This window comes from Pyrgilauda ruficollis, unplaced genomic scaffold (genome assembly GCF_017590135.1).
Source record: "Pyrgilauda ruficollis isolate IOZ18807 unplaced genomic scaffold, ASM1759013v1 scaffold236, whole genome shotgun sequence".
Classification (NCBI taxonomy): domain Eukaryota; kingdom Metazoa; phylum Chordata; class Aves; order Passeriformes; family Passeridae; genus Pyrgilauda; species Pyrgilauda ruficollis.
Window position 1 is genome coordinate 108,996 of NW_024523205.1, and position 24,455 is coordinate 133,450.

The 24,455-nt window shown below is 56.8% G+C and overlaps 1 protein-coding gene across 6 annotated transcripts; it reads right to left on the reverse strand.

The window, feature by feature from the left end:
- Positions 1–122: 122 nt before the first annotated feature.
- On the reverse strand, positions 123–24,177 carry NUMA1 (nuclear mitotic apparatus protein 1). 6 transcript variants are annotated; one of them, XM_041469503.1, is made up of 25 exons: positions 23,746–24,177; positions 21,465–21,537; positions 20,446–20,534; positions 18,669–18,748; positions 17,884–17,966; positions 17,715–17,795; positions 17,348–17,432; positions 16,824–16,950; positions 16,125–16,279; positions 15,667–15,784; positions 13,475–13,592; positions 12,992–13,132; positions 12,527–12,649; positions 4,917–7,034; positions 4,207–4,248; positions 3,218–3,286; positions 3,005–3,115; positions 2,706–2,924; positions 2,540–2,605; positions 2,021–2,294; positions 1,787–1,923; positions 1,483–1,683; positions 1,023–1,130; positions 777–935; positions 128–573 (listed from the first exon to the last, which is right to left on the reverse strand). In XM_041469503.1, the coding sequence occupies exons 1-25, from the start codon at positions 23,778–23,780 to the stop codon at positions 538–540; spliced, it is 4,848 nt and encodes a 1,615-aa protein (XP_041325437.1). In that variant the 5' UTR covers positions 23,781–24,177; the 3' UTR covers positions 128–537. The 6 variants fall into 6 exon arrangements, with proteins under 6 accessions (XP_041325436.1, XP_041325437.1, XP_041325433.1 ...); XM_041469499.1 differs by lacking the exons at positions 12,527–12,649; positions 12,992–13,132; positions 13,475–13,592; ... (8 more) ...; positions 21,465–21,537; positions 23,746–24,177 and adding exons at positions 7,981–8,103; positions 8,446–8,586; positions 8,929–9,046; positions 10,473–10,793 and having other exon boundaries at positions 131–573; positions 2,561–2,605; positions 4,917–7,073; XM_041469498.1 differs by lacking the exons at positions 12,527–12,649; positions 12,992–13,132; positions 13,475–13,592; ... (8 more) ...; positions 21,465–21,537; positions 23,746–24,177 and adding exons at positions 7,981–8,103; positions 8,446–8,586; positions 8,929–9,046; positions 10,473–10,793 and having other exon boundaries at positions 131–573; positions 4,917–7,073.
- Between the last annotated feature and the right edge of the window lie 278 nt (positions 24,178–24,455).

A 24,455-nucleotide genomic window follows, 5' to 3' on the forward strand; every position in this document is an offset into this window, starting at 1 on the left:
CCCTCGTAAGGGTTCCAGTGCATGTGGACTGTAGGAGGAGGAAGCCAGGATCCCCAGATCAGGTGAAAAATACACTTTATTTACAAGTAGAAACATTTAAAAATGCTGCCTCAGCTTCCCTGGGAGGAGCAGGAGGACAGGGCAGGTGGGGGGGGGGTCCCACACACAGGGAGCAAGGGTGGTGGTGTGAGGGATGCTAAGTTTCACCTCTGTCCCTGTACCTGGGGCTGCAGAATATCCCTGGGGACAGCTCAGCCCCTCCTCTGCACCCCTGTGTGTTTCCAGCCCACAACCTCTGTGCATCCCCTTGCCTTGGGTCCCAGAAGGGTTTGGGATGACAATGGGTACAGGAAGGGCAAGGGGGCCTTGCCATGCCCAGGGCATCCCCACAGTTGTCAGTGGGATATGCAAGGCAGTCGTGTGGGTGGCCCCACCTGTTCACCCTCAGCGCTCCTGGGCCATGGGGGGACAGGAAGAGGTGAGGGGGTGCAGGTAGGGGTCCAGGGCAGAGCCAGCAACGCAGGGACTGGGGAAACCTCAGGATTGCCTGTCCTTGCGCGACTGGCGACTGGCCTGTAAAGGACAGAGCGAAGATGGGAGGTTAAGGACCGTGAACATGACTGAGCCCTACGCTGGGACCTGCTGTTGCCATAGCACCCCAGGGACAGCAGGACTGTCCCCCTTTTCCCCATGGCCTGTATGAACCCAAGGCAGGCTGGGGGCACTGGGGTGAGCATGAGCTCAGAAGTGTGCCCAGAGGGTCAGGCAGTACCTACCTTGCCCTTTGGGGACTTGGCGGTGGCGATGCGGGATGAATGGCGGGTGCCGCTGGAGGATGTGGGAGTGCTCCTCTGGGCCACTGCCCGACGCAGCAGGCGCCTCCCCAGCACCCTGGGGTTGTTGATGCTGAAAGCCACCGACTGGCGTCTCTGAGCCTGCAGAAGAGGAGCAGGACCATTAGCTCAGGGTGGGACAGGACAGAGGGGTCCTTCCTGATCCCTCTTTTTCCCTCTGAAGCTTACTGGTGTGGCTGGGCCTGGCTGCTCACTGTCTTGACTGACTTGGAAGCCACTCTGTGCACTGCGGTCATGGGTGGTCTGGGGCAGTGGGCACCTGGATCGCTTCTTGGACTGGAAAAGAAGGGGAACAGCTAGTACTGCCATCTGAGGCTCAGCCTGCTGTGGGGCTGGCAGCAATGAGGGAACTGTGGGGTTGCAGGGAGGGGATGTGATTGAGGGTAGCAGTGCCCAAGGAAGGCAGAAGGCTCAGCTCTTTGCCTCTGGAATGGCCTCCTTGCCAGCACTGGGAGCATCCCAAATACTAGACACACCACTGGATGCTGGGAATACTGGGCACTGGAATCCAGGATCAGTGGGAACATGTGGCAAATGGGGGTGTTACTCACAGGGCCACAGCAGCTCCCTCAAAATGTGGAACACCTCTTGTTCCCAGCAGGGTGCTGTGATGGGGGACTGAGCTCACCAGGGGGGTGTCAGGGCTCTGGTGGGTCTCCTCCAAAAGGCGCTTCCTCTGCCGGGTAGTGATGCTGCTGGGGGTCTGGGTGCTGCTCTGGCTGCCGGTGGAGATGACCTGAGAGGGCTGCCCGCTGCCACGTTGCAGCGTCTCTTCTGGGTCCCCCATCTTCACATCCTCATCCGTGATGGTTCCAGAGGAGGTGGAGGGCTGGGGAGGGGATGTTGCTGAAGGGCATTGTCCATTGCCAGACCCCCTCCCAAACTCCAGATATGGGCAAAGCGCTGCCTGACCTCCCCCTCCCGCCCCTTACCATGCTCTCTATGGGGTAGCTGGTCTTCAGGTGGGGGGGGCAGGCCTGGTTCCTCCGCTGCAGCTCTGCAAGGCGGTTCCAGTCATCCAGTTGCTCCGGCTCATCTTGGCACATGCCCAGCTTCATGGTGCTCTGGCCTAAATCCGAAGCAAGGAAGGATGAGGAGGCTCCCAGGTAAGACCTGACTCCCCCAAGCCAGGGCAGAACCCCACAGTCAGCAGTTCAAGTGCCTACCCTGCCCACACACACTGAGGCTGGAGCTGCTGGTCTGCTGCAAGCGCAGGGAGCTACGGGTGGCTGGTCGGTACCCAGGGAGGCCTGAAGTCCCAGGGGTCGTCTCTGCAGAGGAGGCTTCCAGCTTTTCAAGAGTTTCCTGGGAGCGGAAGCTGGTGAGGGAACGGGTGGAGGCACCTGAGTGCAGGCGGCCCTTAGCAGGGGAAGATGTTTTTGTGGACTGAGCCAATGGGATGTTCTTGATGCAGACCAGTTCCTCAGACTCTGCCTGTTTCTGGGAGAGAAAAATCCACAGATGGGTTTAGGTTGAATGGACCTTAAAGCTCACCTCCTTCCCTTGGCTGGGATACCTTCTACTAGATCTGGTTGCTCTAAGCTGCATCCAATCTGGCCTTGAACACTTCCAGGCATGGGGCAGCCACAGCTTCTCTGGGCAGCCTGTGCAAGGGCCTCACCAACCTCACAGGGAAGAATTTCTTCCCAATATCCCATCTAACCCTGCCCTCTTGTCAATGGTACCTTTACTGTGGCAGTCATCACCTGGAACTTTCCGAGTTCCTGCACCTGCCGTTTGGAAACCTCCACCTGAATGGGAAGCAGGGAGGAATGGATGGATCTATCCTCCAAGTGAGGTGGTGATGGAAGCGAGGACAAGGAGGGTGAAGCTCAACTATGCCATACCCACCTGAGCTTCCAGGCTGTGGATCTGGCTGGTAAGATTCTTGCAGCTCATCTCAGACTCCTTGGCCTGCAGGATGCTCTGCTGTAGCTCCTTGGCCAGCCTCTCCGATTTGCTCCGAAGCTCCGTGTTCTCTTTCTGCAGGTGCTCCATGGCCTTCAGCTTCTCTGATAGCTCCTGGTTCTGCTGCTTCTTGGCATCATAATGACTTTTTGCCTTCTCCATCTAGAATATAAAGCAGAGGAATCCTGTCAAGCTTTCCAGCAGTGTCAGGCACAGAACGGCCATACTAGCCCCCAGCATACCTGCCCTTTGTAGTGCTCAGCTGCCTGCTCCTTCTGGGTGAGCTGCACCTGCAGCTCTGCCATCTTCTCCTGATGGCTTGTGACCGCTGCCTGCAGCTCCCCTTCGAGTGCCTGTGGGCAGGGAAGAGACTGGCTTAGAGGCAACCCAGGTGAGCCCCCTGGCAGCACCAACAGCTCCAGGACTCAGCCCCCAGGTTTTTGGTCCCTCTTTACTTTAACTCTCTGCTGCTGGGTCCGGGTGGCCTTCTCATGCTGAGTCAGCTTTTTATTCAGCTCATCCACCTGGAAGAATGAACACGGCTTGATGAGATGAGCTCCAGGCACAAAACTACAATCCTGCTGTGGAGGAGCACAGCCCTCCTCTCTAGCCAGCTCTAGGGCACAACAAAGAAATTTCCTGCCACAGGGCAACTGTTCAGCACCACCCACTGCCAAGGAAGATCCCAGGACATGGCAAGGTGACAGTCACCCCATGTTAATCCTTACAGCAAGGCTGGCTGGAACTACCCAAGCATAAGGAGCAGCCATGTGCTGGAAGTAAAGCCTGTGTTAAGTTCCCAGTGCCCAAGCACTTGCAATCTGGAGTCACACAAGTCTTCCAGCACTCTTTGACATAGGTAGCTGGCTGCTGCAAGTTCTGGCCTGGCCATGCTCTGCCTGCTCCAGGGGATGCTTGAGGAGCCCTCAGCCCCCTGGTCATAGCCACAAGGTCTCTGCAGAGTCCTGGACAGCTCTGGCTGGGACTGGACAGGGAAATGTGGCTTTTCCAGCATTGTTTCCCAAGTGCTAACTCCTACCACATCTGAAATCAATGCTGCTCTAGCCACATCTGGACCATGCTGTCTGAGCACAGCTGTTCCTATCAGTTATGCCAAGAGCTGGGCCTTGGTTAAAGGTGAGGGGAGAAGCCATCACAGCACTGCCAGTCCTACACTGAGGAGCCCTGGATGCTCCTGGCAGCCACTTGCTGCGTGTGCTGCCATGGGGTGTGCAAGAAGCCATACCAAGTTGCAGGCACCAATGTGAGGGTGCAGGTGGCAGGATGGGACCCCCTGGATGTGCCCAGAGACTTGGAGCCAAGTGCCTATGGCTGGGTCCATACTGTGAACAGTTCACAAGAGGAGAGGGTGGCTCCAACAGGAAGTGACAAACAAGGAGGGCTGTGCACTGTCACTGAGCAGCCAGCTCTTGGTGTGTGTTACCTGCTTAGTTTGGTCCTTCTGGATTATCTCCAACTGCTCCACCTGCAAGCACAAAAGGCAGAGGTGAGTGCACAGCTGGGACAGAGGCTGTTTTTCATACAACCATGGAGTCATTTAGGTTGGAAAAGCCCTCTGAGACTGAGCGCGCTGCCAAGACCACCACTAATCCACATCCACGTGTCTGTTAAATCCCTCCAGGGATAGGGACTCTACCACTGCCGTGGGCAGATTGTGCCTTGGCTGGACAACCCTTTCAGGGAAGGAATTTTTTCCTAATATCCAACCTAAGCCTCCCCAGGCACAACTTGAAACGATTTTCTGTTGTCATGCCACTTGTTATTTGGGAGAACAAGTTACCTGGGAGACCCCCATCTGGCTGCATCCTCTTTTCAGGGAGCTGTTTCAGGCTTTCAGGGGAGAGACGGTCTCCCTCAGCCTCCTTTTCTCTAGGCTCAGCCCCCCTTCCAACTCCCTTAGCTGCTGCTCATCAGACTAATGCTCCAGATCACTCCCCAGCATCGCTGCCCTTCTCTGGAAATACTCCAGCACCTGAATGTGACAGTCCCTTTCACACCTAGAAATGTGTCCCACACCCCTAGTCCCTGTGCTGGGCAGGACATGGATTCAGGGGTGTGCAGAAGGCTGAACACATCCCTTTTCCAGGAGGGCTCCCCCATTCACATCCCTCCTGCTGGGAGTGGAACCCCTACCTGACTTGTCAGTCTCTGCTTCTCTTCCAGGAGTTTCTTCCTCTCTTCCAGGAGTTTCTTCTTCTCTTCCAAGGCTGCTGCTTTGCTGCTCTCATACTCCTTACTCAGGTTCTCCAGCTTCTGTACTGCCTCCTTAGCCTCCTGCCTGCTGCTGGTCACCAGCTTCTCAGATGCTGCCCGCAACTGCTCCAGCTCCTGCATGTGCCGCTCCCTGGCCTGGCCCAGTTCTGCCTCAAGCTGCCGCTGCCCTTGGCTGCGGCTCTTGCTGAGCCCCTGGTTCTCCTCAGCCAGCCGAGCATTGGCCTGTTGCAGCCCTGCCAGCTGTGTCCCCACCTCTGCTGCATCAGCCTGCAGCTGCTGAATGGCCCGGTCCTTTTCTGCCAACTGCTCCCGCAGTGACGGCACCTCAGCCACCTCCAGCTTGGCCTGCGCCAGCTCGGCTTGTAGCGTGGACACAGCTTTTGCTCTCTGCTCCAGGTCCTGGTGGTGCTGGCTTTCTAGGGAGGCATGCTTGGCCCGAGTGCTGTCGAGCTCCTGCTGCAGAGCAGCCAGGAGCTGCTCCTTCTGTAAGCACTTGTCCTGGCAGACCTTTGCCTCCTGCCGCAGCTCATCCTCCCGCTCGCTCTGGCAATGGCGGTCCCTCTTCAGGGCCTCAATGGTCATCCGCTGCTTCTCCATCTCTTCCTGGCACCGCTGCACCTCCACCTTCATCAATGAGCACCTCTCAGCTGCACGGGAGGCTGCGGTGGCCATCTCTGTCTGCAGCACTCGCAGCCTCTCCTCCAGCTTCTTGCTCTTCTCTGACTCAGCCAGGATCAGGCGTTTCAGCTCCTTGCTCTCCCCTTCCTTCTCTGTCACCTGGTGATGGAGGATGGAGACTTCATGCTCCAGGCTGCTGATCAGGCTGTTCTTCCTCTCCATCTCCTGGACACACTGGGACACTTGTTCCTTCCAGCTCTCCTTCTCCTGCATGGCAGAGCGGAGGGACACCAGCTCCTTCTCTGCAATCCGCAGCTGATCCACGGTGCCTTCCAACTCCTTGGACTTGAGCTTCTCCTGGGACAGCTGCTGGGAGACTCCCTCCAGTGCCTCAGCAGTTCTTTGGGCATCCACCTCCAGCTTGGCCACACGCTGGGCTGCTGTTTGCTCTGCCACAGCCATCTTCTCCTGCAGGGATGAAATCTCAGCCCTCAGCCTCTGCTCCTCACTCTCCTTCTCCTTTGCCCATGACTGAGTGCTGGACAAGTCAGCCTGGAGGCTAGCCAGCCGTTCTGCCTGGGCTTCCACCTTCTCCTGCTCAGCCTGCAGCTGCTGACAGGTCCGGCTGTGCTCTCGGCTCAGCGCCTGTATTTCCTCCTTCAGCCGCCTGCACTCTTTGTCCTCCCCTCGGGCAGCGGGAGAGGCTCCCACGGGCTGCTCCTGGCTCTCCTCTGGCAACTGGCGTGTGGCCAGCTCCTCGCCCTGCCCTGGAAGAGCTAGCTCCCGGCCCTGAACCAGCTGCTGTCTCTCTGCCTCCAGCTCAGCAATCCTGGCCAGGTTGCCTTCCAGGCACTCGGCTGCCCGTCTCTTCTCATCCTCCAATATACCCTCAGTGTTCCGCAGGGATTCCTCCAGGAAGAGCAGCTGCTCCTGCAGGCGGCTGTTCTCCCGGGCCAGCTTCTCCCTCTCAGCCAGCCTCTGTTGGCTCTCCTTTAGCTTGCCCTCCAGCTCTTGCAGCTGGGTTTTCAGTGCCTCTGCTGCCACTCCCTGCTGCTGCTGGGCACCCAGCTCCAGGATCTGGGCTTCCAGTTCACCGACCTTGCGGCTCAGTGCAGCCTTTTCTTCATCCACAGTCTGCAGCTGGCTGCGAAGGGATGTGTTGGCCTGCTGGAGCTGCTGCAGGGCAGAGTCCCTTTCCCTCAGGGCCTGCTCATGCTGGACGCTGAGGGCAGCCAGCCGCTCAGCATGGCCCTCGGCAGCCTGTGCCGGCAGGTCTCGCTTCAGTCTCTCTTGGGCCCAGTGGCTCTCAGAGAGGGAGTTCTGGAGGCTGGTGACAAGGCTGGTCAGCTGCCGCTTCTCCTCCTCCAGCTCCAGTCCTTTGGCCGTGAGGCTGGAAACTTCCTGCTTCAGCTCCTCCAGCTGGCAAACAGAAGAGCAGGGAGACTGTATTGGGTCTGACTTGAGACAGAAAGATAGTGCTGCTCAGCAGTACCCAAAACACTGGTGTGTTATCAACACCTTTCCAGCTACCCATGCAAAGCACAGCACTGTGAAAGCTCCCAAGGGAAAATGAACTCTTAACACACACCACCACCACCCCCCCCGGCCCCCCCAGCAAGGGTCTGGGAGTGGGCACAATGAGGCCAACTGACACAAATTAACCAAAGGGATATTCCACACCATATGAAGTCAGCTCAGATATAAAAGCCAAGGGAGGTTGGAGGAATGGAGGGCAGTCACTATTTTAGTGTTTGCCTTCTGGAGCAACCACTACATGTGCTGAAGCCCTGCTTCCCAGGAAGTGCCTAAACATCACTCGCTGATGGGAAGCAGAGATTAGCTTTTCTCTTTGCTTATGCATGCATAAACTTTCACTTTTCCTTTTTTCCTTTAGTAAAGTGCCTTATCTCAACCTACTAGTTCTTTTCCATCTTATTTTTCTCTCCCCTGTCCTGCTGGGAAGGGGAGTGATAGCGGAGCTTGGTGGGCACCTGGTGCCCAGCCACGGTCAGACTACTACAGGGACAAAACATACACCCCCTATTACTCAAGCTGTAGCCAACATGCTCACCAGAGCCCCATGTGCTGCATCCCACTGGGAGCTACCCAGTGCCTGCCTTCCCTCCCATCACACCCCCAGAGCACCTTGCTTTCCCCTCCGCCTTGTGCCAGTCTGCTCCCTTGGACCCAACACCTTCTTTTCACCAAGCAGAAGATGCTCTCTTCACAACCAGTTAATGTTGTGGGAGGCTGGGGAAGCCACCAGCTCCCTGGCAGCAGTATTTGCAAATTCAGCCCAAAAATTTGCACTCTCCAACTGGAGTAGTTTACTATTCAAGCCCTTGCTGCAGGAGCCCCAATGTACCTTCAAAATGTCCCCCATGACTTCTCCCTTCTCCTGGGTGCTGCACTCCTCCAGCTTGGCCAACTGGTCCTCCAGCACAGAAATCTTTCCCTGTAGAATCTCGATTTTCTCTTCTGAGCATTTCTGGGGACAGAGATGAGACTGAGCATCGTGCACGACAGAAGAGCCAACCAAGCAAGGAGAGGCACAGTCACCCACTCAGTACTGACACCATGCTTTTCCAGCAGCTTTATCTCTCCCCACTACAAGGACAGCAGCCTGTCCCACCATGGGGAACCCTATCTAGGAACAGGGAGAGGCTTCCCACAGGAGCTGACAGTTACACGGCTTCTCCCTGTGTGCTGGCAAAAATGGGCAGGAGGCTCCTGGCCACTGCACCCCGCTTGCAGTTGGTATCTCCCCCAGCTGGGAGGGGGCTATGGGGGAGCTATAGGGGGGCACCCACCACTCCCCAGGCCCGCTGACCTTATCCTGCAGGGCTGCATGCAACTCCTTCTCCAGCTGTCGCTGCTTTTCCTGCGACTGTGCCATGGCAGTGTTGTGCTCCTCTGAGAGCTCATTCAGGGCTCGTTGCAGCTGGACCATATTGCTGGCGATCTCCCGCAGCTGCCAAGTGAAAATCCACCCAGTCCAGAAGAGAGGCAGAGTGTGCCTGTGCTGTTCAGGGCTCTGCCTACTCCCCATTCCCAAGAGCTGCAGCACACATGGGCATCCTGGGTTCTGGGTGTTCACCACATGCAGGCAGCTCCACACAGCCTCCATTCCCCCACCAGAGTTCTTATTTGGATCAGGATCCAGAGCCCAAGGCAGGCTTGGTCACTGGGTCAAAGATTGCATTAGCAGAACCATAAACATCCCAGCATCCAGCACTGCCATCAAATCCTCCTTCCAGGCTCCATCACAAGCAACTGGGCTGTGGGGACATGGAGAGGACACTGCACCCCATACCTTGAAGGAAAGATCCCCATTCTCCTCAGAGAGCTGGTTGATTTTTCGGTCCATCTGGGCTTTTTCAGTCTTCAGGTCCTGGCACTGCCTGAAGGCCTCATGCAGGCGCCCCACCAGGCTGTGGGAAAGGAGATGGTTAAGGAGGCGGTGCATGCTGGCAGCAGGCAAGGATATCACCAGGGATCGGTGCTGCTGGATTTTGCCACGGACACTAAAGGTTCCAAGGGATCTCCATGCCTTGCTGTGACTCTACCATCAACCCAGCTCTAAAACTGGGTCGCGATAGGTGGCAAAGCAGAGTAGAGATACGCAATGTTTGTGCTTTGCACAACCCAACTGCTCCAAACTGAGAGCAGAGGCAGCCTTGGGACTCCAGCCATGGCCCTGCAAAGGGAAATAAGTGAGGAAAGGACAAAAAAAGACATGGCACTTCCAGTGGACGTTGGGCAGCCTTCCTGAGTAAACAATGGCACAGGGAAAGAGCAAAGACCAGGATCCAGTGTGACAGGTGATTTCAAGCGTGTGACAAAGCCTAGTACATGGGATCAAAGTAAAGGCCTGGGAAATGGGCTGGAGTCAGGAGTTCCAGGATCACCCTGAAAGCTTCTCCTTTTCTAGGGCAGGTGAGACCCACAAGGTCAGCACACCCTTTTCACATAACAGGAATAGCTGCTCCCATGCAGGGTTTGAGCTAAGAGTCGGCTGTTAGAACAGGCTGCATGGTTTGGGACTGGATCCATGCCCACTGCAATAAAAATGGGCTGCAGGCCATAACTGCCCTGAGGGCATGGGCAGCATGATGGCAGCACAGCTGTGTCATGGGCTGGTCCCACAGTGCGGACAACAAGGGAGCAGGGGATTCTGCTCCTCTCTGGTGGGACCCCATCTGCAGAGCTGCCTCTGGCTCTGGGGTCCTCAGTATCACAAGGAAGTGGAGCTGCGGGGGCAAGTCCAGAGGAGATGCTCCAAGGGCTGCTGGAGCCCCTCTGCTCTGGAGACAGACTGGGAGAAACCTGGGGGTGTTCAGCCTGGAGTTGAGAAGGCTCTAGGAACATCACAGAGCACCTTCCAGCACCTAAAGGGGCTCCAAGACAGCCAGAGAGGGACTTTGGACAAGAGTCTGGAGCGACAGTGACAGTCTCCCGCTGACAAAGGACAGGGTTAGATCAGCTATTGAGCAGAAATTCTTCCTTGAGAGGGTGGTGAAGCCCTGGCACAGGTTGTCTAGAGAAGCTGTGGCTGCCCCATGTCTGCAAGTATTCAAGGCCAGGCAGGAGGAGGCTTGGAGCAACCTGGTCTAGTGGAAAGTGCCCCTGCCCATGGCAGAGCATTCCAGCTGAATGAGCTTTAAGTTCCTTTCCAACCCAGACCCTTTTCTGATTCTGTGCCTGGTGTCTTCTCCCCAGCAGCAGAGGAACAAGAAGGTTTGCTTTCTCCCCTGTTTCATGCACTGCTAGACAAGAGACAAACAACATAGAGTCTGGGGATGTGGGAGTGACAAGGTCCCACCTAGGAGGAAGGAGTGGATGTTCCTGGAGGATTACCTCTCATTCTTCTCCCTCAGCTCCTCCATTTCTTTGGGCTCCAGCCGGTCTTCAGTTTGCTTCTCACTGAGCTTTACCAAGCGATCAATCCGCTGCTGCATTGTGGTGATCTGAGCATCTGGGGAAGGGGGCAAGAAAGGGCTTGTTACCAAGTTTTCATGTCACCTGAAGCCCCCACAACAGCATTTCTGCACAGAAACCCTGTGCAGCAGGAGATCAGAGCCAGGCTACCAGTGCTGCTGCTCAGCATAGGTGTTGCTTCAGTCATGGCTTTTGTTGCCCAGTATATATAAGGGAATACAAGATGGAAGAAGGAACCTGGAGTCTCACTTGTGGCATGGCAGGATGGACCATGCATGCACTCTTTGTCCTCCCCTCGGGCAGCGGGAGAGGCTCCCACGGGCTGCTCCTGGCTCTCCTCTGGCAACTGGCGTGTGGCCAGCTCCTCGCCCTGCCCTGGAAGAGCTAGCTCCCGGCCCTGAACCAGCTGCTGTCTCTCTGCCTCCAGCTCAGCAATCCTGGCCAGGTTGCCTTCCAGGCACTCGGCTGCCCGTCTCTTCTCATCCTCCAATATACCCTCAGTGTTCCGCAGGGATTCCTCCAGGAAGAGCAGCTGCTCCTGCAGGCGGCTGTTCTCCCGGGCCAGCTTCTCCCTCTCAGCCAGCCTCTGTTGGCTCTCCTTTAGCTTGCCCTCCAGCTCTTGCAGCTGGGTTTTCAGTGCCTCTGCTGCCACTCCCTGCTGCTGCTGGGCACCCAGCTCCAGGATCTGGGCTTCCAGTTCACCGACCTTGCGGCTCAGTGCAGCCTTTTCTTCATCCACAGTCTGCAGCTGGCTGCGAAGGGATGTGTTGGCCTGCTGGAGCTGCTGCAGGGCAGAGTCCCTTTCCCTCAGGGCCTGCTCATGCTGGACGCTGAGGGCAGCCAGCCGCTCAGCATGGCCCTCGGCAGCCTGTGCCGGCAGGTCTCGCTTCAGTCTCTCTTGGGCCCAGTGGCTCTCAGAGAGGGAGTTCTGGAGGCTGGTGACAAGGCTGGTCAGCTGCCGCTTCTCCTCCTCCAGCTCCAGTCCTTTGGCCGTGAGGCTGGAAACTTCCTGCTTCAGCTCCTCCAGCTGGCAAACAGAAGAGCAGGGAGACTGTATTGGGTCTGACTTGAGACAGAAAGATAGTGCTGCTCAGCAGTACCCAAAACACTGGTGTGTTATCAACACCTTTCCAGCTACCCATGCAAAGCACAGCACTGTGAAAGCTCCCAAGGGAAAATGAACTCTTAACACACACCACCACCACCCCCCCCGGCCCCCCCAGCAAGGGTCTGGGAGTGGGCACAATGAGGCCAACTGACACAAATTAACCAAAGGGATATTCCACACCATATGAAGTCAGCTCAGATATAAAAGCCAAGGGAGGTTGGAGGAATGGAGGGCAGTCACTATTTTAGTGTTTGCCTTCTGGAGCAACCACTACATGTGCTGAAGCCCTGCTTCCCAGGAAGTGCCTAAACATCACTCGCTGATGGGAAGCAGAGATTAGCTTTTCTCTTTGCTTATGCATGCATAAACTTTCACTTTTCCTTTTTTCCTTTAGTAAAGTGCCTTATCTCAACCTACTAGTTCTTTTCCATCTTATTTTTCTCTCCCCTGTCCTGCTGGGAAGGGGAGTGATAGCGGAGCTTGGTGGGCACCTGGTGCCCAGCCACGGTCAGACTACTACAGGGACAAAACATACACCCCCTATTACTCAAGCTGTAGCCAACATGCTCACCAGAGCCCCATGTGCTGCATCCCACTGGGAGCTACCCAGTGCCTGCCTTCCCTCCCATCACACCCCCAGAGCACCTTGCTTTCCCCTCCGCCTTGTGCCAGTCTGCTCCCTTGGACCCAACACCTTCTTTTCACCAAGCAGAAGATGCTCTCTTCACAACCAGTTAATGTTGTGGGAGGCTGGGGAAGCCACCAGCTCCCTGGCAGCAGTATTTGCAAATTCAGCCCAAAAATTTGCACTCTCCAACTGGAGTAGTTTACTATTCAAGCCCTTGCTGCAGGAGCCCCAATGTACCTTCAAAATGTCCCCCATGACTTCTCCCTTCTCCTGGGTGCTGCACTCCTCCAGCTTGGCCAACTGGTCCTCCAGCACAGAAATCTTTCCCTGTAGAATCTCGATTTTCTCTTCTGAGCATTTCTGGGGACAGAGATGAGACTGAGCATCGTGCACGACAGAAGAGCCAACCAAGCAAGGAGAGGCACAGTCACCCACTCAGTACTGACACCATGCTTTTCCAGCAGCTTTATCTCTCCCCACTACAAGGACAGCAGCCTGTCCCACCATGGGGAACCCTATCTAGGAACAGGGAGAGGCTTCCCACAGGAGCTGACAGTTACACGGCTTCTCCCTGTGTGCTGGCAAAAATGGGCAGGAGGCTCCTGGCCACTGCACCCCGCTTGCAGTTGGTATCTCCCCCAGCTGGGAGGGGGCTATGGGGGAGCTATAGGGGGGCACCCACCACTCCCCAGGCCCGCTGACCTTATCCTGCAGGGCTGCATGCAACTCCTTCTCCAGCTGTCGCTGCTTTTCCTGCGACTGTGCCATGGCAGTGTTGTGCTCCTCTGAGAGCTCATTCAGGGCTCGTTGCAGCTGGACCATATTGCTGGCGATCTCCCGCAGCTGCCAAGTGAAAATCCACCCAGTCCAGAAGAGAGGCAGAGTGTGCCTGTGCTGTTCAGGGCTCTGCCTACTCCCCATTCCCAAGAGCTGCAGCACACATGGGCATCCTGGGTTCTGGGTGTTCACCACATGCAGGCAGCTCCACACAGCCTCCATTCCCCCACCAGAGTTCTTATTTGGATCAGGATCCAGAGCCCAAGGCAGGCTTGGTCACTGGGTCAAAGATTGCATTAGCAGAACCATAAACATCCCAGCATCCAGCACTGCCATCAAATCCTCCTTCCAGGCTCCATCACAAGCAACTGGGCTGTGGGGACATGGAGAGGACACTGCACCCCATACCTTGAAGGAAAGATCCCCATTCTCCTCAGAGAGCTGGTTGATTTTTCGGTCCATCTGGGCTTTTTCAGTCTTCAGGTCCTGGCACTGCCTGAAGGCCTCATGCAGGCGCCCCACCAGGCTGTGGGAAAGGAGATGGTTAAGGAGGCGGTGCATGCTGGCAGCAGGCAAGGATATCACCAGGGATCGGTGCTGCTGGATTTTGCCACGGACACTAAAGGTTCCAAGGGATCTCCATGCCTTGCTGTGACTCTACCATCAACCCAGCTCTAAAACTGGGTCGCGATAGGTGGCAAAGCAGAGTAGAGATACGCAATGTTTGTGCTTTGCACAACCCAACTGCTCCAAACTGAGAGCAGAGGCAGCCTTGGGACTCCAGCCATGGCCCTGCAAAGGGAAATAAGTGAGGAAAGGACAAAAAAAGACATGGCACTTCCAGTGGACGTTGGGCAGCCTTCCTGAGTAAACAATGGCACAGGGAAAGAGCAAAGACCAGGATCCAGTGTGACAGGTGATTTCAAGCGTGTGACAAAGCCTAGTACATGGGATCAAAGTAAAGGCCTGGGAAATGGGCTGGAGTCAGGAGTTCCAGGATCACCCTGAAAGCTTCTCCTTTTCTAGGGCAGGTGAGACCCACAAGGTCAGCACACCCTTTTCACATAACAGGAATAGCTGCTCCCATGCAGGGTTTGAGCTAAGAGTCGGCTGTTAGAACAGGCTGCATGGTTTGGGACTGGATCCATGCCCACTGCAATAAAAATGGGCTGCAGGCCATAACTGCCCTGAGGGCATGGGCAGCATGATGGCAGCACAGCTGTGTCATGGGCTGGTCCCACAGTGCGGACAACAAGGGAGCAGGGGATTCTGCTCCTCTCTGGTGGGACCCCATCTGCAGAGCTGCCTCTGGCTCTGGGGTCCTCAGTATCACAAGGAAGTGGAGCTGCGGGGGCAAGTCCAGAGGAGATGCTCCAAGGGCTGCTGGAGCCCCTCTGCTCTGGAGACAGACTGGGAGAAACCTGGGGGTGTTCAGCCTGGAGTTGAGAAGGCTCTAGGAACATCACAGAGCACCTTCCAGCACCTAAAGGGGCTCCAAGACAGCCAGAGAGGGACTTTGGACAAGAGTCTGGAGCGACAGTGACAGTCTCCCGCTGACAAAGGACAGGGTTAGATCAGCTATTGAGCAGAAATTCTTCCTTGAGAGGGTGGTGAAGCCCTGGCACAGGTTGTCTAGAGAAGCTGTGGCTGCCCCATGTCTGCAAGTATTCAAGGCCAGGCAGGAGGAGGCTTGGAGCAACCTGGTCTAGTGGAAAGTGCCCCTGCCCATGGCAGAGCATTCCAGCTGAATGAGCTTTAAGTTCCTTTCCAACCCAGACCCTTTTCTGATTCTGTGCCTGGTGTCTTCTCCCCAGCAGCAGAGGAACAAGAAGGTTTGCTTTCTCCCCTGTTTCATGCACTGCTAGACAAGAGACAAACAACATAGAGTCTGGGGATGTGGGAGTGACAAGGTCCCACCTAGGAGGAAGGAGTGGATGTTCCTGGAGGATTACCTCTCATTCTTCTCCCTCAGCTCCTCCATTTCTTTGGGCTCCAGCCGGTCTTCAGTTTGCTTCTCACTGAGCTTTACCAAGCGATCAATCCGCTGCTGCATTGTGGTGATCTGAGCATCTGGGGAAGGGGGCAAGAAAGGGTTTGTTACCAAGTTTTCATGTCACCTGAAGCCCCCACAACAGCATTTCTGCACAGAAACCCTGTGCAGCAGGAGATCAGAGCCAGGCTACCAGTGCTGCTGCTCAGCATAGGTGTTGCTTCAGTCATGGCTTTTGTTGCCCAGTATATATAAGGGAATACAAGATGGAAGAAGGAACCTGGAGTCTCACTTGTGGCATGGCAGGATGGACCATGCATGAGCAGAGTTTTGGTGGGGTCACAACAGAAAAACAGAGAAACAAGGGGAGATCTCTGCCCCACAGAGCCCTCCCTGCGCCCCAGGATGTCCTGGACTGACCCTTCTCAACCCAGACCCTTTTCTGATTCTGTGCCTGGTGTCTTCTCCCCAGCAGCAGAGGAACAAGAAGGTTTGCTTTCTCCCCTGTTTCATGCACTGCTAGACAAGAGACAAACAACATAGAGTCTGGGGATGTGGGAGTGACAAGGTCCCACCTAGGAGGAAGGAGTGGATGTTCCTGGAGGATTACCTCTCATTCTTCTCCCTCAGCTCCTCCATTTCTTTGGGCTCCAGCCGGTCTTCAGTTTGCTTCTCACTGAGCTTTACCAAGCGATCAATCCGCTGCTGCATTGTGGTGATCTGAGCATCTGGGGAAGGGGGCAAGAAAGGGCTTGTTACCAAGTTTTCATGTCACCTGAAGCCCCCACAACAGCATTTCTGCACAGAAACCCTGTGCAGCAGGAGATCAGAGCCAGGCTACCAGTGCTGCTGCTCAGCATAGGTGTTGCTTCAGTCATGGCTTTTGTTGCCCAGTATATATAAGGGAATACAAGATGGAAGAAGGAACCTGGAGTCTCACTTGTGGCATGGCAGGATGGACCATGCATGAGCAGAGTTTTGGTGGGGTCACAACAGAAAAACAGAGAAACAAGGGGAGATCTCTGCCCCACAGAGCCCTCCCTGTGCCCCAGGATGTCCTGGACTGACCCTTCTCCATGATGAGCTTGTGATTCTCCACCACCTCCTCCTCCAGCTCCTCCTGTTTCTTTCTCTCAAAAGCCAGCTGCTCCTTCAGCCGCCGCAGCTGAAACTGGGGGGTCTGCATGATGTCCCCCATGGGCGAAGATGGAGTGCTGGGCAGGCTGCAGGGAGACACACACACAAGCTGGATTATCCCGAGCCAGCACAGGCCCCATACAGCCAGACCTACTCTGCTACTCCCATCTCTGGGGCAGGTTCTCCTGCCTAGATCCCCAAGGAACTGCTGCATTAAAAATCTAGGAACAAAACAACACACATACAAAACAATTTCAATAAAGGAGGTAATATAAAAGCTGGTCTTTCATTGGAGGCCTCCAGGGGCAAATATGGAAAAATGCCTCCATTTGGAGACATGGTTTAGTGGTGGCCTTGGCAGTGCCGAGGGCACAGTTGACTCGATGGTCTCAGAGGGCTTTTCCAACCTGAACGACTCCATGGTTCTAAAAGGAGCTAAAGCCCAAGCTCACCTCCATCATCCATCCCCACATCATGCCCGAGCAACGTGCAGCAGGAGAGCACCAAGGCAGAACAGGGCATTCTGGGGAGTCAGCGTGCAGCCTGGCTACATCTGTGGGTCCCAAAACCTGCCCTACCCACTCCTCCCTTCCTTCATTTCCCCTGGCAGCCAGGAGGCAGGGCACATACTTGGTGCTGGGGAAGGAGGCAATCCTCTGCAGCTCCAGGAAATGCACCTCTCGCTTGTGCGGGAGAGAGAACAGTGGGGAATGCTCCTCAGAGCTGCTGCTGAACACACTGGACAAGGATGCCTCTGCTGGAAACAAAAAGGGAGAAGAAGGCTGTGATCTTTAGTATCTAAGAGGCTGAGCAGCTGAAATCTCAGGGGCACAGGAACCGCAAATTCCAGTAGGGATGGAACAGCCAACTGAGGAAGCCATAAACCTTCCCTACATCCCCATCCCTCCTGCTCCACAGTCCTTCCCCAGCAACTCTGCTCCCACAAGACTGTCAGCATCCCACCTGCTCCTCTCCTCCAGGGAAAGGCTGAGGTACTGTTGAGTGGGAAGAGTCAGCAGATCTAATGTAGCCCTACTCTTGGAGTTTACAGGGGACTGTTTTGTAGCTGAGCGCATCTGGGCTGTGCAGCTGCCTTTATGGCTGGGCAGCTACAGCAGCACAAACAGAAGGAAAAGCCAGGGCCCAGCACTTACCTTTCCTCTGCAGAAAAGACTCCAGATTCTCATTCAGGCACTCCTCGTTATCCAGCACAAATTTGACAATTGATGCTAGTTCAACCTGTGTTGGAAGAGCTGCAGAGTTAGTGGCTCTGCTGCAGGTCACAGGCAGCACCACAGCAGGCGTGGGGCGGTGGGCAGCTCCCTGCCTGCCTGTGCTGCTGCCCACACTTGCCTGCCACAAGCTTTGGATAGCCCAAAACCACCAGTGAGCACCACAGTGCCCACTCCACACCATCTTTCAATGAGACCCAGGAGGGCAAGTCTCAAAGCACTTTCCCCCAAAGGAACCACTGCTTTCCCCTGCACCCCAGATCCAGAGGAGGAACCCCAGAGGGATTACCTGGGTCTTGTAGTCAAATTCCTTCCAGTCCCCAGAGTTCTTGGAACTCATGGCGGTGTGATACAGGAGCAGCACGGCCACCTGAGCAAGGCAGGAAAAGCATGACTAATCCCAGGCCAGTCACAAGCACATTGGTGCCATCTGGGACTAAAACATGCCACACGGTTACCTTGGCCAGCGCCAGCTCCTCTCCATCCAGGAGTTTCTGTGCAGAGACAAGGTTTTCTGCAGCCAATTTGTGCCGGCAGTGCTCTGCAACATGAAGCGGAATTCCCAGTCACATAGGAGCCACTGGGCACACTGCCTCCCCTGAGGTGACACTCATGGCCACGAGGGAACTGTAATGCATCCCCAGGGAGAATGGACATGGGGCAGGATGGGCTCCAGAGCTGAGATCCCAGTGGTCAGCCTTGGCCATTAACTCTGACCGACTTTCATTCCCCTCCCTGGAATTCCACCCTAAATCCCAGCCTCCCCACCTTGGCATCTCTCCTCCAACATCAGGACAAACAGAGAGCTCCATCTCTGGGTGGGATATGAGGTAGGATATGTTTCCTCCAGGAAAGGCTGAGCAAGAGTGTGAGAAACTTCCCATTTCCCCTCCCAGGATTTCTGCTTGGGTAAAGGTTTTCAGCTGGGATTTGAAGAGCTTTACTCCAGGTGCCCAGCTAGGAAAACTGCTCCAGACAGTATCACAAGAGCAGCCACTGGCACTCTGCCTTTCACACCCAGGACCTCCTTTGCTCTGAACCTGGGCTCTGGTAAGGATTTCCATCTGGAAGTTTCCCCTTCCACAGCTGCTGCAGGAAAGCTGCTGGCACCTCACAAAGCTGTTGATGTGGGGTGAGGGGGTCACTTTGTGGAGAGGGAAGCTGCAGCCAGCAGACCAGACTCTCAGAGGTCAGGGACACCGAGCAGGGGCAGTCGCTTTCCCCAGCACACGAAGGGTCTTACTCTGCAGGAAACCATGGATGAAGGAGATCCTCTCTGGCAGTGGCTGCTCCAGCACAGACTCCCCCTCCTTGCTCCCGTGGCTGGAAGAGTGTAGGGTTTGCATTAACCCCTTCTGGAGGGATTAGACCAACGCCGAGTTTTGTGCAGCAGGGTTTGCTGAGCCAGGGGCTGGCTCTGGAGCGCTGCTCTGCCTTCTGCCCCCACACCAGGGCCAGTAGAGCCAGGACCAACCACATGATGCACAGAAGTGGAATCCCTCAGAATTCCCCTGCCGGGAGAGCAGCTGGAGCCGGGCAGCCGACACCCCCTGGCACTGCTTCCTATTCTGCCTGCCAGCCCTGGCATCCAGCACAGCACAGGGAGCTTGTGGTGGCCCCACTGGCCAGGAAGTACCACAGGGGCCAGTCCGTGCATGGAGCCTGGGGTTTTTCTTGCTGGATTTTGGGGAGGCTGAAGCTTCCTCTTGCATTTATTTTTGACTACACTCTTCCTGAGCAGCGATCAGTTCATGGAATATCCTGAGTTGGAAAGGACTCACAAGGGTTATTGAACCTAACTGCAGCTCAGAAATGGCATGCCCAAAACTCACACCAATCATGCTTGACCAGTACTGTCACTTACTCCCAAGGTGTCAAAAGCAGGAACCTGGCCTGGGACAGGGGCTGCCGTGAGGATTTGCTCCTTCTCACGGACTTCCCTTTGTGCCACCGGGAGCTCTTCAGATCAGCCAGCTGCTGTGGCAGCTGCCCTGCTGCCACCCCACTTTATCAAGCAATGGCCAGGCCTCTTCAGAGAGCATGTGCCACCAGGATCCCTACTAATCCGAGCTGGAGCACAGACCCAGGAGATTAACCAGGTCTGACTAAATATATCTGCGGTGCAGGCAGCTCCTTCCTCCCCACCCACCGCAGGCAGATCCCTGCTCCAGGCAGGCTCTCCTTACCCCACACAGGAGGTAATTATAGTAGACAGGCTCCCAGTGAGCCTCCCACCGGAAGGGTTTGAAAGCAATGCATGGCAGCCTCACACCCTCTCAATTTGTTTTGCCAGCTCCTTAACCACTAGGATTCGTCCCACCTCTGATGCCCATTATGGCCTGTAGATTTTAGTTGCCCCTTGCTCCCAGGCAACAAACACAATTCCTGTAGGAGGCATTCCTCCCAACCCTGCCCAGCCACCTCAGGTCCCAGGATGGAGCAAACAGGCTCCATCCTGACCACATTATACTCAGCAGCAGCCTGACATCTCCAGGCAACAGAAGCACTTCATGGGGCAGAAACTGTCATTCTTTACACTGCTTTCCAGATACAAGGTTTCCTCAGGATCCCAAGACTGCCACTCAGGAAAACTTGCTGGGCTGTTCCCTCACCAGAGCAGCATAAAGAGAAATGGATAATCTCCTGTGTGGCTGCAGGAACCCCTGTGCCACTGGCAGCAGCACTCAGGTCTTTTCTTCAATGCCAGGAGTGAACCCGGATGTTAAATGCCAGATGTGATAACAAGTCTCAAATGACTAAGGAACTCTGACCAAAACATTCCCTGGGCAGCTCTGTGGGACCCAACAGCTCTGCAAGCAGACCCCAGCTGTGCAGTGGCACAGATGAGAAGAGATCCCACCATCTCATATGCCAGAGGAGGAGTAAATACCCCAAGAGCCCCACTCCCACCCTGCCCAAGACAGGAGCCTCTTAGCTCCTGGGGGCCAAGGCCAAGGCTCCAGGGACAGCACAGACCCAGCTGCGTGGTTTGAAATGTGTACACAGCTCCCCATACTCACATTTTGTGGATAATTCTGATGAAGACACTACAGTCCTGGAGCTGGGACAGATCACTGAGGGGATCAGGACAAATCTTTGTGCTGTTCACCTAGAAATGGGGTGGGACTGTCAGAAGGCAGAAACCAAGACAAAACTGTGCTGTGCCACTCACCATCTCCAGTCCTGGCAGGGGACAGCAACACTGGTCTGGGGGTGAAAGTAAAACTACCCCTTTAAACCACCCCTGCCCAGGGAACAGATGAACATGGTCCCCATAGCTCCACCTCTGGGAGTCTGGCATAGGTCCCATTTATCACACTGCCGGACCCCTCTTCCCTGGAGAGGCTGAGAGATCTGAGGTGTTCAGCCTGGAGAAGAGAAGGTTCCAGGGAGACCTTAGAGCCCCTGCCAGTGCCTAAAGGGGCTCCAAAAGAGTGGGAAAGGGACTTTGGATAAAGGCCTGGAGTGACAGAACAAGAGGGATTGGCTTCCCACTGACAGAGGGCAGGGTTAGATGGGATATTGGGAAGAAATTTTTCCCTGTGAGGGTTGTCCAGAGAAGCCATGGCTGCCCTATCCCTGGAAGTGTTCAGGGCTAGGCTGGATGTGGTTTGGAGCAAGCTGGTCTAGTGGGAGGTCTCCCTGCCCATGGCAGGGCATTCCAGTTGAATGAGCTTAAAAGCCCCTTCTAACCCAAACCATTCTATGAGTTTCACTTGGACAACCAGTGCTTTGTGAGACAGATCCAACAACCCCTTTGCAGTACAGCTGCTGCCTGCTTCAGGCTCAGCTCCATCTCCCAGGCAGTTTCCATGACCAAGCCATTCCAGCATTTCTGGTTGCTCAACAGGAAGGGTGAGCAAGGCTTCTCCTGCAAACACCCACCTGCCCAGGAACAGCAGGAACTGGACTGCCCTAGGACCTGCCCCAGCCACAATCCCTCCTGTGACAAGCCCCAGCATCATGCCCCAAAGCTGCCAGTGCTGGCAGCAGCATGTCCCACCTATGCAGTGGGCTCCAGCAAGGAGGGGGGACTTACCCAAGCAAGGAGAGCAGCAACCCTTGTGCCATGAACAGACATTGTGGCCAGTCTATTAGGTTCCTTCCCAGACCTAAAAACACCAACAAAGGGGGAGGGGGGATAAAAAAGGTAAACTATAGTAATTATGTTACTAAATTACTTGCACCCAGCACCAGGCATTTGTGCCCACCAAGGAAGGATGTGTCTCTGCATCTGGTCAGCTGTGCGGGAGCAGCCAGCATCCTCCTGCTTCCCCACAGGCTCAGAGTGGGGAGCAATGCTGAGCAGCAGCCAGGTCCACTCCCACAGATTAGGATCCCGACAAGGGATCAATGGAAAACTGCTGCTCGGGCTCCTCATTCTCCTGCTGTGCCTTCCTCCCTCCCTTGCCTCCAAATGTCACTAACATTTCTTGCCCAGCAAGGCAGTGGCCAAGCCATGGAAGCACTGCCAGCTCCCCTTCCCATTGCTGCTAGTGAAAGAACCACGTGCTGGGGGCACAGGTAGCTCGCTGGGCTTCGCTGCATTGGATGGGAGCAGGGATGAGCTGCCCTGACGGGATCTGGGATCACTGCCAGGTCCCCTTCACAGCGACCTTTGCCTCCACACTGGCTGCTCCCAGTGCCACTGCTGGGAACCAAAAAGTCACCCAGATGAGGAGGGAGCTCCTCACCCTGTATTGCACCTGGACACCCGCACCACGATGGGCCAGGAGCCTGGTTGGGATCTGCAGTGCTCAACCAGTCACGGTGGTTTTGGGGACTACAGAGCTCCCACTGCCGTCAGTCCAGCTGGGAAGCATGGGATCCTCAGCAGGACAGGTCCTCCCTCAATTTGGCTAAAACCCAGATCCCTGTCCCATGGCTGGGTCACTCAGCAACTACTGTCCCTCCCCCCGGTGGCACAGCCAAGACCTCTCCCTAAAAATCCACCCAAAGGCACCGGGCAAAGCACTCGTGCAGCACTGGATGCAGACCCTCAGAGAGAACCGTGTCCCACCAGCATCGAGCCGGGTTTTACCAGAACCAGTCTGCAAACACACGGGTGCCTGGTGTGAGATCTGGACGGGAAGGGCTACCCGCTCCTGCCGCGGTCACAGCCTGGCTGTGACACTGGTGACACTGGGCACCCTGAGCATCTGAGACAACGCCACGACCCGCCGTGAGAACGTGTCATTCGTATGGCAGGCGGGAAGTGGTCGGGGAGCCCGCCAGCGGCCGTGAGCGCCTTCCAGCTGCATCCCCGAAGAAAGCAGCTCCGGGAGGCGGTGGGGACCGGGGAACGAGTCCCGGCGGTGGCGGCGGTCGCGGCAGCATTGTCCTTCCCCTCCTTCCCCCGCCGCTCCGGTCACAACACGGCGTTACGCAAGCCCGCGCTCCGGAGCTCCCGACGTGCCAACGCGCCGGGGGACGGCCCGCGGGCCCCGGGCTGTCCCAGGCCAGGGGTCCGGCTGCGGAAGCACCCAGGCCGGGTGAGCGACCTACGACAGCCCCTGGCAAGGACGGGCCCTCAGCTGGCGCGGGGCAGAGGGGGAGAGCAGCCGCCGAGCCGAGCGCCCGGATGTTGGCGAGCCCGGCGCGGCCACCCGCGGCCCCGGGGACCCGCACGTCGGGGGCTGGCGAGGGGCCGGGCCGGAGCCGTACGCTGCGGCGAGGCGGCGGAGCTGGGAGAGCTGAGCTTCGCCGCCCCAGCCTCGCTCCCCCCACCCCCGTGGAAAACAAAACAAGGAAGAGGCAGAAAGTCTTTGTTGGGGCCTTACCGGGGCCGCGCGGCCGTCGTCGGCGCGCTGGGGTTAATCCGCCATGAGCGCGGCAAGCCGCGAAGGGCCGGGGAGGCAGCGGCCACGCACAAAAGAAAAGTTGTTGAGCTTCTCTTCGGCGGGGCTGGCAGGCGGCGGTTCCCCTTCCTGGCCCTACGCCACCCCACGTCACCGCGCCAGGGCCGCGCTCGTTAAAGGCGCACGGCACAGAAACCTCCGGCGCCTCGCCGTGGGGTGCGGAATCGTCCGACCCTGGACGCGCTCACTGCCGTCACCCTGCCCAGGCCCAGTGACGGAGTGCCGGTGGGGCCGGCACAGACCCGCTCCCGGCCCCAGCGCAACTCAGGGAAGCCGGGGCTCGGCAGAGAATGGCTCCCGATACTACGCCTCCCTCTAACCTGACTGGAGTTACATCCCAGCTGACCCCTGAAAAACTACCCCCGATACGCACACACCCCGCAGCCACAGATTCAACGGGAACCGGACCCTACGGGTCACCAGCTAGAGCAGGGAGGACTCGGACGAGGAAGGGAAGCTCACCCTTCGCTGCTGTTCCGGAGACTCTCGGAAGTCATCTCCGCAGCGCCCGGGCTGCCTGAGGAGGATCAGGGCCGCAGGATGGGGCTGCCCCGAGCACGGCACAGGAAGGGCACAAGGAGAAGATTCTTTCAAACCGGCGCTGGGGGCAGCAGAGGAACTCGCAAGGAACGCGGCCGCCGACTGCCGCTGGCGAAGGTTCCGACTTTGCCAAGCCCCGAGAAACGAAGAACCACACGCCCAAGCCTCAGCGCTCCAGCCGCGACCGCCCCGTCCTTAGGGTCGGGGACGCAGCTGAGCTTGGCCCGAGACGGAGGCAATGCCACAGGCGTGCCCCGCCCGCCCGAGGGTTCCGCGCCTTGCCCACCTCTGGCACAGCCGCGCTCTGCGGCCCTGAGCCCCCGCCGAGGAACCACCGGGGCCCGCCCCGCGGGTGATTTCAGCTTTCCTCGTACCGTGATCGTAGCTGGGGATCGTGTCCTTCTTCAGCGTCACCGGGGCTCCAGCCCGTACTGACGGTCCTCTACACCACCGAAGCCGTCAGGGCGCGGACCACGGCCGCGCGTACTCGAACGGCGGCGGCCGCTCTTATTCGAACGGCAGCGCCCGCCCTCGCTGCTGCCCATTGGGCACCGCCGGGCCGGGGGCGTCACGCGGGCGGGCGGACCGCGAATCGCGGGGTCCGGCACTCACACCGGACTGCAGGGGAGGGC

Excerpts from the sequence above, each read along its gene's own strand:
- NUMA1 (XM_041469503.1), bottom strand. The coding sequence starts at position 23,780 with ATGACTTCCGAGAGTCTCCGGAACAGCAGCGAAGG. Across the intron at positions 1,684-1,786 it reads GCTACCCCATAGAGAGCATG|CCCTCCACCTCCTCTGGAAC; the intron begins GTAAGGGGCGGG and ends TCCCCTCCCCAG. Across the intron at positions 1,131-1,482 it reads AGAGCCCTGACACCCCCCTG|TCCAAGAAGCGATCCAGGTG; the intron begins GTGAGCTCAGTC and ends CTTCTTTTCCAG.